Source organism: Drosophila navojoa, chromosome X (genome assembly GCF_054131105.1).
Source record: "Drosophila navojoa isolate 15081-1374.11 chromosome X, UAZ_NAV_1.0, whole genome shotgun sequence".
Lineage (NCBI taxonomy): Eukaryota > Metazoa > Arthropoda > Insecta > Diptera > Drosophilidae > Drosophila > Drosophila navojoa.
The window spans coordinates 30,808,843-30,825,459 of record NC_142895.1 but is presented as its reverse complement, the minus strand read 5'-3'; the positions used below and the strand labels follow the sequence as shown (position 1 = coordinate 30,825,459).

The following is a 16,617-nucleotide window of genomic DNA, read 5'->3' as shown; positions in this document are numbered from 1 at the left end:
AATCTCAAAGCTCGAAATACTTCCAATATCAAGTTTGTCAATTTATATTTATATCGCTATTTAATATTTTTTTATATATAAATGTATGTTTGGCTGTAAATAAACTGAAAGCATTTGTCTGCTGAAACGTTTTCAATATGTTTTTGAAACATTACTGAATATCATAACCACTTATGACTCGTATACCATTTGTTATCATATCATACATACCTATATATATCATTATATTACATATATATCATTACTCTTCCTATAACCATAAACATTTGTACATGCTTATACCCATATACGAAGTTCCTTTTAGGATAAGTACAAAATCAAGAAAAAATACACTTATTATTCAACTTGACATAACATTTTTCATATAAATTTAATACAAACATTAAATTTACAAATATATATATATATATAAAAACAATTCACAATCACATATAAATTTTTATCGTTTCGGATGTTAAATATTTCGATTCGCTATATTCCTCAACTAAGGTTAAAATATACTAGTCCAGAGCAAGAAATTCAGGATCAAAGTTGGTGTTGGTTTTGTTGCAATTGTTGCTGTGGGTGCATTCACATTCAATTTATTAAGGAATCAGCTATGAACAACTTTACTATTCATTCTGCTGCTCGTTACCTGATGCATATATGTGGGACTGCTGTTTTCGGTGTATATGTTTGCATTGTGATGCGTATCGAATTGGTTTTGATTCGCATCATCCGCATCTTTGCAATGAAACTCGACCGCATCAATATCATTTGTACTTTTAATAAAAAATTCGTTACCATACATTGGACCATTGGGTTCGTAGACGACTTTCTTAACAGTCCTCACATTGACATCCATATCATCATCCGTATTATCATCAGTTTCATCACCGTCCTCGCCCACATTGAATATAAATCTAGCTTCATTTCTTGGATCGCTCTTTCGACCATCCGATCTGCTTATAATTTTCCTGTACCGAACCGAATTCCTCGATACATTGTTGCTGTTGCGCTACAACAGTGAACAAAAATGACCACCAAATTAATATAAACATATTTGGCAAAACTCCTAGAAAAAAACTTTCTTACCTGTAAAACGGCAAATATTATAGAGAATATCGTGATGATTAACAAACAGATGGCAACCGCAATCGCTGTAATGGCTGTCAGCGGTGAGTCAAGCCGCAAAGCAAATGTGCCGCTATTACCATGGTCGCCATTGGCTGATCGATCCACATTCCTAAAAATACTTTCAGAGCCCACCACGGTACGACGTTTACCAGCTGTCGATACTGTCTTACATTCACCTAAAACGGAAAGCAGTTGTTTATTAAATAAACATTCCTTAATTCCATTATTTACGGCACTTTACCGGTGTCCTTGTCGCAATGACAACAGTTTTCCGAACTAGTTTCATTATCGGCAGACGTTTGATTTGGACAGCAAGGCACGCACTGGCTATTTAACTGGTCTAAATGGAACGGCGGAGCGCATGTCTTGCACGAGTACTGGCCGGGACCAAAGCACGAACGACACGATTCGTGGCAGCTCTTGCATCTCTGGGTTGTAGAATCATAGTACTGAGAGCTGAGGCATTCCATGCAAAGGCCGCCATCAAGCATAAAATGTGTGGGGCATGATGAACATGCCAATGGACCAGCACCTAAAGCATATCCCGTTAACAATTCATCATTTTGGAGTCACGTTTTACAGTACGTACCATTGCAGGTCTTGCAATAGTGATGACATTTCTGACAACCAAACTCCGACTTGTAGAATCCTTCGGGGCACTCCGGATGGCATTCACCTGCAGCCAGTTGCCAACCAGCCGGGCACTGGACGCACTGATTACGACGCGGTCCGCTGCACGTGTGACAACTAAGGTAGCACTTGGCACAGATGCCGCGATCGCTGTAGTAGCTGCAATCAAAATTTATTCAGTCGATAAATGTGTTACCATCCGATATGCTGCGCCAGTCTTTACCCGTCGGCGCAAGTTGTGCGACATTCGCCGTTCTGCAGCTCAAGACCCTTGGAACAATTGCTGCAATTGGTGCGGGATACACATTGTGTGCAAGTATGTAGACAAGGCGTACAGACACCCGTTTCCATAAAGAAGCCGTCTTGACAGCCGCTCACGCAACTGCTCTGCTCCAGCAGCCGGTTCTGATGGCAGGATAGACAATCGGTAGACAGGGGACCGTTGCAAGTTGCGCATGACTCATGACACTGGTTGCACTTCCCCTCAGCTAGGTTAAAATACTCGGCTGCATTTACAGAGGGACATAGCAAGAGAGAAGCAAGTCATTAAATGTGACACAAATAGAGGTGAACTGAACTTACATTCAGAGCAGCTTTCACTGCCGGACACAATGCAGCTATCCTTTTTATTGAGCGTCCAATTGGGCAGACACTCTGAGCAGATGCCATTGGTACTGCAAGTCTTGCAGCCCTCATGACAGGGCAGGCACTCCAAGCGTTTTTTATCGGCATAGAAGCCTTCGGGACAGTTGTTCAGGCATTTGTTCTGATACGCGTAACGACTGGGGCGGCAAGTGATGCAATTATTTTCGGAAGCTTCATTACATGTGGCGCACGACGGATGACAGTAGGCGCATCTGCGTGAATAACAATAATAATATAAAATATGATAATTCATGAGTTACTCGCATCGCACTTGTTCTCGTCAGTCTCGTATGTGTTCAAGGGACAGGCTGAGAAGCATTTGTTCTCATGCATGACGAGATGATGGTCACAGCTGGTGCAGAACTCGGGACGGTCTTGACAGGATGCACAATTCGGCTCGCACGGTACACATGTTTTGTTCTTGATGTCTATAAGGAAGCAGCAATGTTATCACTATTTCAGTAATCGTATCTTGATACCACACGCTCACCTTCAAAGTAACCATCGGGGCATACTTGTAGACAGACGGCGAGATCGGTAACATGTAAGTGTGCCGGCGCGCAGGTGAGGCAGCTATCCGGTCCAGCTCCAGCGCATGTTTCGCACGAATCGTGGCAGGGCCAACATATGCCCACTTGATTGGGAAACGAGCGCGGCGGGCAACGACTAACGCAAGTGCTGCACATGCAAGAAGTATCAGAATATTAAGTGAGTGCTACCAGCGGAAAGACACTTTATATTCGGTAGACCAAGCTCTCAACATATTGGAAGCATAGGTTACTCTCGCTCAGTGGCAACCTCATAAAACTAATCAACAGCAAAAAATGATATACTTATTCATAAATACGTAGATATACACAGCTGATTAAGCTTAAATGTTGGTCTGGGTGTCTGACTGTCCTAGGCAAACGGACCGACTAATTCAATAGTAAACACACTTACTTATCAAGACGGTAGTGGCTGCACGCCACACACTGTGTGGGTCCGCGACCATAGCAGCCAAGGGAATCGCATTCGGCATCGCAGGAATACTGTATGAGGTTGTTATCGCCATTAGGACCGTTCGGCGATTGGGCCGCTAGTGCGGCCGAGACATTTTGGCCGTCAAGCGTGGCGGTTGCTATCTCGGGACTGGAGCCTGCACTACTGAATAGATTTTGATAGTTCAGATAGCTCGCATAGCTGTCCGTATTAAAGTTTCCACCTTCGTTGGCCGGCTGGCCTATATTGGAGGCTGATGAGAATAAGAATGGATTGCTCGCAATAGGATTGTTGCGCAGTTGAGTATTTAGAAGCTCCGATTTGAGTCGCATCGGCTGCGTTGAGGTGCCATAGAAGATCAATTGCCATTTGGATAGAATTCCTGGTTGATTGACACGCCGACGTCCGCCGTTAATCACCTGCAGTGTCCAACGACCCTCGGCCTTTTCACCCCAATAGTGGACGCTGAGGAATGGCCAATCATCGAAGTTAGATTTGACAATGTCGCGAGGCCGCTCAAACAGCAACGTGCTTGTCGTACCCATGGGTGAGGTGAGCAGGATACGCAGATTGCCTCGTGGAAAGAAGCGCAGCGTGATGCGGCACTGGACATGCTCCAAATAGCGCACTTCGTTAATGGTGCCGGCACAGCCGTTTACATCCATATGCGTAGCTAGCGAGTAACCGTAGGCGCCCTCGATTTTACGATCTTCGTTGTTTTCACGCGACTTGCAAATGTGCTGGGGAGGCACCGTGTTCCATTGCTCCGCTAGGGCAACCATAGCACCCGCATCCATTAGACCATAGCCGAACTTGTGGCTATACTTTCGCTTGACGCCGTTGAGCGTCCAGCCGCTCTCCTTTTCGAGTGGTCCAGGCCGCGACGTATATACCACCAAGTATTGCATGTCACGCCACGTTATATTCTGATTCGCTTCGAGCGCCAAGGCGCAAATGCCTGCAGCCAGTGGCGCTGATGCCGATGTGCCAGTGTGCTCCACCGTACATATGTGATCTGGGCGCAGGCGCCCGTCCATGTCAACAGTAGCGACGCTTTTGTCATGTCCCGGCGTCCCAGAACTGTAGGTTGTGGCCAGGGTAGACGAGCACTCCTCCAAGTACCAAGGCTTAAATCTTTAAGAGGAAATACATATAGACAGACCCTTTTTGGCTCGACAAACTGTCTTACCCTGCTTGTGTGGCGCTCGATATGGAAAGAGTGAATATGGAATTGGTATAGCCATCACAGTTACAAGAGTCGGTATAGCGACCCCCGTTGCCGGAGGCCCATACAAAAATGGAGCCCTTGCCCTGACGACCACTAGTTACGCCATAAATAAAAGCACGGCGAGCCAATGGCCCTGGCCCATCGACCGTAGATCCGTCATCCTCTGGACCCCAAGACGCGCTGTATATATCGATGTGGCCTGGATTCAAGCTCAATGCCTGTGCCTCAACCACATCATTCACTTTACCATCCAGCATGCGAACACCTGCAATTATTATCATTAATTTCATGTTTGCAGACTAATGAAGGGATTAGGTAAGAACTTTACGTCAATTAAGATGAGTTTAATATTCGTTGAACAATCGCACAGGTATCGGTCCACTTAAACATATATTTGATATATAATTTAAAGCCTAAACATCGCTCGATCGTATGTTGATTTTTTTCGAAATTGAGATTTTAATGCAGAACGGTTGGAAAACGTCTGTCTCACTTGGTTGCAAAAAAATAAGAACTGTATTCGCGCTAGTTTCGAAAAAAATAAAATAAATTTCCATTTGATTTTTATTTTTTGGTTTCTTTTATGCCGTTATTCCTTGGTGTTTTAATATTTGATTAAGCAGATATGAAGCGATGTTACGAAAACTCGAATTAGTGATACGTTGTGTTTTAATGCACCAAGGCGCAAGCATAATGGCAAAACTATCATGTAATTTCTTTAGTTGTGAACAAGATGATTGCAAAAGAGGCTGTAAGCATATATCAGCTCAGCTCTTGTAAAAATTTGCTTATTCTAGATAGTAAAAAAAAAAATCAACATAAAGTCTGAGCCTTTATTGCGATAGTTGCGCTGGCCAAAATAAAACAAGGCTGTGCTGGCTGGTTTAGCACATTTTTTAGAGACCTCAATTTTTTTGAAAACAATTAAATCACCTATTTGCTTCCTTGTCATACAATGATGCCTAATATTTTGCAGCACGGATTAATGGAATTACATTATGAATATTTCGAGACACGAAAAAAAATATTCAAATATTAAACTTGAATCAAAATATTAAAAGTTTATATAAGAGTAAAGTATTTCAAAAAAAGCTTTTAGATTTAAAAAATCAATGTAATGAAAATAGTATACCCCCTAAATATCATAGTGAATATCTAAATCTTCAAAATTGTATAACAATCGCAGATTACTTAGATGAAACCGATGAAGATGATGAAAACTGAAGATGTTTGAATTTTATGAATTTTTATTAAGATTAATAAAAACAAAATAAACACCTTTTTCAAAACATTGTTTTTACAAATAACCAAGCATTTTTCGTATCGAATGTTGAACTTATGATCGAAATGAGCGTATGTTTAAATAAATTGCTCTTGTAAACAAAACTTACCGATGCTAATCAAAATTATATATGCTTTCTTTATTACTACTATAATAATAACAAGTAAGAAGACTCTAGTCGAGACTGCACGACTAGGAGATACCCTGACCCCTCCAATCTGATATTATAATCACTCTGCACTTCTTTTAGGCACAAATACACACGCACGTATTAGAACGCGCTCTTCTAACTGCGCCGTGAGCAGCGATTGCGCTTTATTTGCTGAATAATTTAATTTCTAGACGTACTATCTTAATGAAACTTTCAGAACTTAATCATAATGTATGTACATTCCAAAGCACAAGTCTCTAGTACTTGAAATCGAAATTATACATAAATACACATAAGTCTACATTTAAAATTTTGAAGTTCTAGCTCTAAAGGTGTAGGAGATTTAATTAAATAACTAGCTTTCGATAAGGATTTTAATCGATAATAAAAATAAATAATATAAAACAAATAATAAATAATATAAAACAGTCGGGCGCTACCGACTGCGGAATACTCATTCACAGTCCCTTTGTAAATTTAATTTAATTTGGCTTTAAAAAAAAATAGTACAAAACAATTATGCTTTTTGATTATATTGTAGCACTAACCAGAGAACACATAGACCGGACACGTAGTGCAAAGCGTTTTGCACACTTATTTTCAAGCATTGGTTCCCAGACCGTTCGTATTTGCTCGACTCCTCACTTTTTAGGCTTGTGCTACTAAAATATGGGAACACAAAATCATTTCTCTTCATGCGCTCGACCGAGATGGTCGATTGTTAAACAAAAGATCCCTCTATGCTAAATGTTTCCCTTGCTCTCTCTCTCTCTCTCTCTCTCTCCCGATGCTCTCTGCTCTCTCAAATGTGTATATGTGTGTATGCATGTGAGCACAAGCAGCAGCTCTGAGCTGCCAGCTCACGAAAATTGAAATTTCTTCGCAGCAAGAACCCATGCCTTCCCTTCTGTGTGAAGAGTATACCGAACTTATCAAACCGTTTGCCAAGCTCGTACAAAATCTGTATATGTGTTTTCGATATTACTTGTGGGAAGGGTATGAAAGCGTTGGTGCTCATACTGAAAATGCTTTCGCGACGAGTGTGCACACACACAGTCTCCGTTACTATATGTATTATGAACATTTGTGTGCCTGTGTGCGTAGCTCTTGCTGCCTGTAGCGATTTCAGAGCCCCGAATTCGCATTTGGTAGATCTTGTGAACTACTCACGCATGCATACATACATATGTTTGATTGTGTGTACGCAGAAGCCGCGATGCTCACAAATGATGGGGTGATCATTGTAGAAGCCTTTGACTGCCTTTGTGCCTTTATATGTGCGTGTGTGTATGTGCATGTGTGTAAGCATGGGACATGAGCATTGGCGTGTGCCTACCTCAACTTAAAATTGTGCGAACGATTTTGGGTTTTGAATTGAAGAGGCGAGCTTATATTTCAGTAGCTGACTGATTACACTGACAAGTGCACTTGCATTTTTTACACTTTTTTTTTACTTGCATGCACCTGTAAATGTATGTACATACAAATATGCAAGGGATCGATAATCGCATCCCATTTTGCCCACTGATCATTTTTTAAAAATGCATTCTGATAGGCTAACTCACGATCATTTAAATCAGGTGCTTAAATACATATGTATGTATATACCGCGAGTAACTTGGCTGTCCCTGTGTTCTCTGGTTAGTGATTATATTGTAGCTTTTGGTCATTTTTATCGAGTAATCGATAATTATTATATTGATCGTGCACTTTTTGAGTACAAATGTGTGGTAATTTTCGTTAATAGCTTTCGGTCACACCTATTGCAGATTCTTAAGCGTTTGCTTACATTACAAAAGCGCGCTTTTTAGCATTCTAAGAATTGCAATTGATTTCTGGATTTTCGAACTGTTTTTGTAGTTTTGTCTGTTATTAGCTTATTGTATTTCAGCTACCAGATTGTCAAGCGAAACGATAGCGTTGGTGATAGAGGCGTCGCAAGTTATGTTACAGCGGCGGAGGTTCAAAGCCCCTTCAATGTTGTATGTTTTTTTTAATATATATTTCGTTTTTTATAAAATAGATACTTATTTTATTCTTTTTTCTAATTGAAAATTCTATAAGTTTAAATTTGTTTCTTCTCAAATAGCCCTCATATATGTATGTACGCATTCATGCATGTATATGTATGTACATATGTAAGTCTGCACGCATATGTAGCATCAAGCATTCCAGCCTTTCTTATGCACGCACTCATTTGTATGTGTGTATGTATGTACACATAAAAGCATACTCTAGCGTTGAAATGAGACTGATTTGTTTTTGCTTTGTTTTTGAATTTACCATCCGCTACTCTCATAACAATAATCTTATTTTTGGATTTCATTTTAATTGCAATAGTTGACAGTAGGTGGTGGCGCTGTCGGCAAAGGCGCCGGTTCAATTTTTTTTTGTTATTTTGACGTGGCTTGGGTGCGAGTTCAAATCCCGCGGAAAACTCTTTTTTGTGAATTGCAAATTTTGTTATTTTAGCTTTTTTATATTTTTTAAATATTTAAATTTTACTTTTAAATTTTATAAAAATCTTTCCTTCCGTGTTATCAATGCCTATTAAGCCTATTTGTATATACATGTACATACATAGGTAGCTCAAGCATATAAATGTCGCAATTTGATAATACAAATGCCGATTGCCACGCCCCTAGTTGCCGTAGACACCTCATTTTTGGTCAGTTCTTAGAAAGAGCTAACGGTAACGTAAATGCGAAATTTGAATGCTTACGCTCAAAAAATGTGAAAATTACAGGGTATTTTTCGATATGCCACGCCCCCAAAGAGGCGTGACAATTATTTTTGGGGCATCGATAGAGGACGTAACCAGTAACTCAACTATTCAAATTTGAAGCTTCTAGCTCTTAAACTGTAGGAGATATAAAGTTTTGCGGTTTGCCACGCCCCCTTTGGGCGGACATATATCCACTATAGCTTGTTGGACTTGGGAGGTCAACTCGCGTATATATACCAAATTTCAAGTCTCTAGCATCAATAGTGCCTAGAATATAGCCAAATTTGAAAAATCACTATATCTTCAGGTCCGATTTGCCACGCCCCTAGTAGGCGTGGACATAAAATTTTTTCATCAGTTATTATAGAATTATAGCATTAGCTCACGTGCGAAATTTCAACGTTCTAGCTTTAGAACTTTAGGAGATATAGTTTTATCCGGTTTGCCACGCCCCCAATAGGCGTAGATACATCCATAGCTTTTTGGACTTGGGGGGTCAACGCGGATCTACATACCAAATTTCAACTTTCTAGCTCTTCAACTAACATGATTTCTGGTATATCAGAAAATGCATTTTCCGATTTGCCCCGCCCCTAGTGGGCGGATCGGGAAAATTTTAACACTTTATAAATCGGAGTTATACACGAGTATGTGTTCCAAATTTCAAGTCTCTAGCTTCAATAGCGGCGAAATGAACTGCGTTCATACGGACAGACGGACGGACGGACAGACGGACGGACAGCAAGACGGACATTGCACAAAACCAATATACTAATTCACTTCGTGAATGAGTATAACAATCGAGAAATATAAATATAAATAATTTACATGAATTTACGTGACTGACTGACTACATTTGTAGTACTTCTATACTATTGTATAATATGAGAGCAGGACCGAAAACTGTCACTGTTATCAAACCTACTGAGTATCAATGAATATTTGAATCTTTATGGAAAAACCGCGTTTTCCAAGTATTCGTCAAATTTTTTCAGTATTTTTAAGATCTGCTATCCTACTCGTAGCGGAGACAAATCCAACAAATCAAAAACCATGAAAATTGGTCCAGCAGATCTCGAGTTGTATGTGTAGAAACACTTTTCACAACTCTCCTTTATATATATAGATATACGTATTGCTTTGATGGAGAAAGTTCAATAGACTTTGAAGAACCATTTGCAAATATTGTAGATGTTACTAAGTCACACACACATACCTACGTACACATATACATACATACATGTACACGCACATACTATCAATGTCTGAATACTTTAAGCTAGTCAGCGATTGTTTCCAAGCACAATTCGCAAAAAAGAATATATAAACTTACTTTGTGGTACATTTTCTCCCCGAAAGACCATATATTATAAAAACTCGTGCACATCTTACTTACATAACGAAGTTCTTAGCATCCGATCAGCCATATTTATTGTAATTTTTTTAAGATTTCAACATATTCAAATTAAAACAAGTAAGAAAGCTCTAGTCGAGACTGCTCGACTACGAGATCCCCTGAACCCTACAAGCAACTGATATTTCAATAATAGTTAGCACACGCACACACACATACACATACGAACAAACACACGCGCACACACACACTCACATACATACATACATACACATACATATACAGCCAATTGCGCTTGGGTTGCGCTGCAATGTTGGCAATATTATGAGAACTTATTTGTTGAATAATTTAATTTCTAGACGTACGATCGTAATGAAACTTTCAGAACGTAATCATAATGTTAAAATGTAAGTGTATACCGAAGCACAAGTCTCTAGTATTTGATATACGACTTTTACAACGATGAGGGTGAGGGGGTGGATTTAGGGGTGGGGGGTAAATTTTAACAAAAACCGAAATTGTATGACATGCGTCTTAATATACATTTTCAATTTGGAGACTCTAGCTTGAAAGATGTAGGAGATATAATTTTTAAAGTGATCTTCGATAAGGTTTTTTATCGATAAAAAAGTATCGGAATGAGTTATCGTTTTTTAGTGATAAACTCGATATCCGCGTGATATATACGGACATTTTAAAAAAAAGTTGAAGTCTCTAGCTCTTATATCTTCTGAAATCGACGCGTTCATACATACGGACGGACGGACAGACAGACGGACAGGGCCAAATCGACTCAGCTTGCCGCCCTGATCAAGAATATATATACTTTGTGGCGTCTGCCACGCCTCCTTCTGCCTGTTACATACTTTTAACAAAACCATTATACCCTGATTTCCCATTTTCAATGGGTTCAGGGTATAAAAATGGCTGCAAAAAAGTCAGTATATTTTGAGAAAATGAAAAAGAGCTTCTCCTGTAAAATTACACTTTTCGACATACGATAATTTCACGGGAATGCGACGATATGCTTAGGAGAATGTACTAAGTAAGTAAATGCCTATCGTGAACAGACGGTTCCACACTGATACTGATGCACTGATATTACAACATTCACAGTATTTACATATATTAATATTCACGTTGACTTTGATTATAATTTGCATTGTTGTTGGTTTCTTTTTTGCTTTGCTTACCCCCAATACTGGCATTATATGCCACGCCAACTCCGCAGTAGTTATTAAAGGCAACTGCTGCAACCTCTCCGGCACATCTTGTTCCGTGCTTATTGTCGCCGTTATCCTGCGGCGTGGGATCGGAATCGTTGCCATTAATGTCAAAGGAAGCATCTGGATCCTAAAAAGAGTGATTTAATTAAATTGGAAAATCTTCGTGAACAAATGTGGAGCATACATAGTTTTGAGCCAAGTCCGGATGATTGGTTTGGATCCCGTCATCCAGAATGGATACAACGACACCTTTACCAGTATACCCCTTCTGCCAAGCGGGACCAATATTCATATCAAGACCATCCTTAGCTCCGCCATTCTACGGAATACGACACAGAGTTATGTATTTCACATTGTCACAATGATTTCAAGTGTCAAATTGTTGAAACTAAATACAGATATGGATCATATCATATATAGATTAACAAATGCACATGAGATAGTATTGATAATAGAATATGAATATGTAGATACATGTATGTGTATATTTAGTTGATATGAAATACGGCCTGATGACATACTTTACTCACCAAATACCACTGTTCCTTAAACAACGGATCGGAGAATATGAGATGCGACGTGACGTCACGGTACTCAAGGCGCGGCGAATGGGCACCACCCAACGGTGTTGATAGGACAGGGTCTGGGGAATATGAAAAATGTGTATTCGTTTGCTGATCGATTACGTAGTCATTACTCTGGCGCAAAATATGGTACGGACTGTAGGTGGGTATATCTTGATAGGGGCCATCCCGTTTCCGACGGATCTTCTCATGCTGCTGCTGTAGCCATTTAACCTAGAAAACATAGTAAAAAGCAAACGTTAATCAAGCGGATCATTAATAATACCGAGCATTCAAGGTTAGACAGCAGGTACATATACATGTACATGTGTCCGCATACATTTGTATGGTCAAGGTGTGCACTGACTATCCACACTCACCTCGGACTCCGACTTTAAGGCACTGTGATGTTTGCGACTCAACCGAAGCGAACGCTTCGACACACGATGATGCTGAAATAGATAATAGTCGTCAAGAGCACCAATCTGTGAAAGATAAAAATAGTTAATGATCAGTTCAAATCCATTGCAGCTTCACACAAAAACTCAATCGAGAAGAAGAGAGAATACTAGGGATTATCGGAAAACTTGCAAAGAGCTTTTGTCATGATGACTAAGAACGAGATGAACAACCATGCCAAATAGATTTCATGGTTGGAATTGATTACCACAATCGATTTTATAGTGAAAACAAAAGTTTATGAGCAGCGACAATTAGTTAGTGGATTTGCTATGCCTTTGTCTGCAAGGATTTCTAATTTGCAGTATCCAGAAAGTCTATGATGCATGGTTTAATTGTGTTTTCATACCTGTCCCTTGTTGGTAAAGCCATATTTGTTAGCTATGATATCCGCTACGGATTTGCCAGCGGGTATATGCACAGCAAACTCATTTGTGTAGATCGGCTCGTCGGGTATGCTATACGCACCAAATATGTCAATATCATCTAAATGATGTTTCTCAGTCTCTTTCGCGTTCTGCCCTGCACTGGCTTTACTGCTGTTGTTTCCGATGTTGCTGTTGTTGTTATAGATTTTACTATTGTTGTTGTGAGTATTACTAGCCTCAGAGTCAGTCTCAGCGATGATCAGTGTTGGGTGTTCACCTTTACTATTCCCACTTAGTTGGGCTTTACTGTATTTATGTTGATAATTCGAGTAGTTTTTACTGTTGCTGTTGTTGTTGGTTTGAGAGAATTCACTGGCTTTCTGGTTAATGTGGAGTATTCCAGCAAAGCTATGAGTTTTTGTTACGCCTTCGATATCATTATTATTATAACTATTATTATTCGTATTATAATTATTATCTGTAATATTGTTGTGAAAAGCAGCACTAGTAATTCTTACACATAGGATTGCTAAAACTAATACAAAATATATACAGCTTGTTGCCATTCGATTATATTCACATAAATAGATTTTTCTATTAAGCTTTACAGCATGTGGATGGCATCTGCTGGCCGTCGGTTTTTCCAATTTCCAGCAGGATTTTGATGCAGTACTTGACGCAGATGCTGATTTAGATATTGATGATGTTGATTGTGTTCCTCGCTGCTGGTCGCTGCTGTCGTTGGCGCAGTCAGTACACGTACGCTCCACAATAAATGGTAATTCGACGGTTTGTTTGCCAATGCCTTTATCAAGCATATTTAACTGTGTTCGATTTTGGATTTATATTTGTATTTGGTTATCGCTTCTCGATTCTTCACCTTAACAGTTTTTCTACAGAGTGTGTGTACAACGAGGATGTGAGTATCTGCAATCCGGATTTAATGTGTCTTCATCAGTCTGAATTTGGATTATCTGTATAAATCAATATAAATAGAAATATATTTATATACATATTTGCATACAGCGGAACGCAATCACTTATTTACAGATCATTTTACCACATTTAGGTTAAAGAAATAGTAAATAAAATAAAGTGATATCACTCGCCGGAAACGTGATTCATGACCCATGCTAAATCACATACATACATGCATACATACACACACACACACACTCAAATAAAGTCAAAGTCATGGCTTCTTTTAGCATCTTAGATCTGATCTCTCGAGTTGATTTAGTACTTGATTTGTTCAGTTATTACTTTCATTTCTGCATTCGTAAACGCTTTTTAGCCAATGACATCGGAATTGAAATATGTTTCTAAATTATACATGTACATATCCTACATACATACATATGTATCGTAGCCTGTTATCCTCATTAACTTAGTATATTAGGTCATGATCAGGTAACATTCAGAAATACATACATATATGCGTATAAGGGATATATGTATGTACATATACATACATATAATGTATTATGGCATACACAATGCGTTTTTCATACATATGTATGTAGTATAAACGAATTTTATAATTTGTATTGTATGTCGCCTATTTTCCACGTAAACTGCACTTATATTGTATTTATTGTTTTGATTTCTACGTCTATGGAAAAGTTAATATGTATATTTATATACACTTTCAAATCTGGCATAAATGTATGAAATGTATGTAGATATAACTATATACATATGTACATACGATTCTCCACGTCCAGGTATGTATGTGTAATACGTGCTTGATTTATTCTAATTTGAATAAAATTGAGTTTTCAGTTATAATTATTTTTTATATTATTTGGTTTCACGAAGCGTCAGCTATGTTTTATACATGAAATATATAAAAAGAAATCATGAATATGACTTATTTATTTAACCATGTATAGTTGTATTCCAAGTGATATCCATACACATATACATAAGAAATGCCTATATACTTGTACATATAATTAAACATACATATGTATATGTACGTATGTATACAAAAGTATATACATACATATGTATATAAAAGTATAGTTGCGTTTCTTATGTACGTAAATACATATGTATATCACTTAAGGCAATTACTGTAGGCATACATACATACAATTAAATATATAGACATATTGGTTCCGATTCCGATTTACGTACATACATATATTTCACTGTGCCATTCGTTTATAAAACAACAGCACATCATGATTATGTTCATACATACATGCAAATATTGATGTATGTACATATGTATGTGTGAATATGTGTATGCATGTGCTAATAGATCACAGACACGCATACATACATATGTATGTAGTTGTTTTCTTTTATTATAAATTCGAACACGTTCATTTTGCTAGCACTTAATCACTGATTTTTCATTGATATACAATAAAATATTTCGCACAAACCATACAAAATCAAACAAAAAAAATTACCAACAGCGCTTTAGTTGCATATACAGATGTGGGTGAATTTAGCAGGCACAGGGTGTGCACATACGAACATACATATACACAAGTATGTATGGAAATGCACACATCTTATTATTGGATATACATACATATGTACATGTATACTGCATATTTCTATGTGCACTAACATATAATTAACTTTTATAAAATATGTATGTGTACATGCACCATTAGGTACGTTGATAAACATAACATAGTACAGCGGATTTGCACAGACATCCGCATGTTGGAACAAACAATTTAACATATGTATGTATGTATGTATGCACGTTTTTTTCACTTTGTATCTATGTACATTATGTGTACCTTTATGTAGATGTATTTATGTTTCTGTCACTTTGCATTCGAATTAATTAAAAGTAGTTTATCAACACCACTGAAGGAGAACGTGCTTACCATGAGGAACTAACCGAATGGAACGGAATGGAGCGAACCGACCGAACGAACAAACGACGCAACCTCGACTACACTCCAGCTTAAACTGAACTTTATTTTGAAGTTAATACATATGTACATACACCAATACGTTTATGAGTTTGAACCGTACCTACATACGACATTCGTATAGCGTTGACTATCTCTGCTCACTGGATTTGAGCTAGTGGTAGTACGTACGTACCTATATATACATCCATGAATTTACATGTATGGGTAAGTGCTCGTGTGTATGGGTAAGTGCTCGTGAAAGCACAGCTTTAAGCTTTCAAAACAAAATGAAATACAAAACATACATAACACGCAACCGTGCTGTAACAAAACTCAAACTAATTAATATTACGTACATACTATGTATGTATGTATGTACATACATATTTTCCAATACGCTAACGCTTACATATACATATGTACACATTCAGGCATCAGATATACAACATACATATATGAACAAATTTAAAACATGTTTCGTATGCAGCTCCAAGCCAACTTACCTACACACAGGTACATTAAGATGTGCATATTGACATATATACATACATACATATGTATCTACATGTGTACGCATACAAATGTATGTGCGCCTCTATATCTCTCAGAGCTGACATTCAAAGAGGTAGCGTCTGCAAAGCAAGGTTTTTTTTGACTGACCAATCAAGATAATCGTTAGCGAATTTTGTTAATGCTTTTATTGATATTTATTTGTTTGCCAAAATCACGCGTACAAGTCAAAAAATCTGCTAGATATTTATGGATATGTAAATATACAATCGTTGACAAATTAATATTGTAGGTTTATGCACGTCGATATTGACTTTCAGGTGGAAATGCATCGATACAGGGTGACACAAAGTTCACAATTTGTCCTTGTCCCAAAGTGGTTCATCCTGTTTAACAGCTGTTTTCGCATGCCGCGTATACAATTGTTATCGAATAGATACACATGTATGTATATATGTACATATGTTTATATATGTATGTATATAAGTTCACCCATT

The 16,617-nt window shown here is 38.2% G+C and overlaps 2 protein-coding genes across 9 annotated transcripts in view; one reads left to right on the top strand and one right to left on the bottom strand.

The window, feature by feature from the left end:
* The window catches only part of U2af50 (U2 small nuclear riboprotein auxiliary factor 50), a 169,515-nt gene that overhangs the window by 117,776 nt on the left and 35,122 nt on the right, over positions 1–16,617 (top strand). The window lies entirely within an intron of this gene.
* Fur2 (furin-like protease 2) lies at positions 334–15,669 on the bottom strand. Of its 8 annotated transcripts, none has more exons than XM_018107180.3 (17): positions 15,581–15,668; positions 12,710–13,702; positions 12,282–12,386; positions 12,036–12,135; positions 11,860–11,981; positions 11,523–11,657; positions 11,306–11,465; positions 4,562–4,865; positions 3,334–4,506; positions 2,882–3,069; positions 2,663–2,819; positions 2,329–2,603; positions 1,970–2,252; positions 1,706–1,905; positions 1,358–1,648; positions 1,075–1,292; positions 334–997 (listed from the first exon to the last, which is right to left on the bottom strand). In XM_018107180.3, exons 2-17 carry the CDS (start codon positions 13,544–13,546, stop codon positions 593–595), a joined length of 4,953 nt encoding a protein of 1,650 aa, XP_017962669.1. In that variant the 5' UTR covers positions 13,547–13,702; positions 15,581–15,668; the 3' UTR covers positions 334–592. The 8 variants fall into 8 exon arrangements, with proteins under 8 accessions (XP_017962669.1, XP_089120729.1, XP_017962670.1 ...); XM_089264603.1 differs by having other exon boundaries at positions 11,869–11,981; XM_018107181.3 differs by having other exon boundaries at positions 12,060–12,135.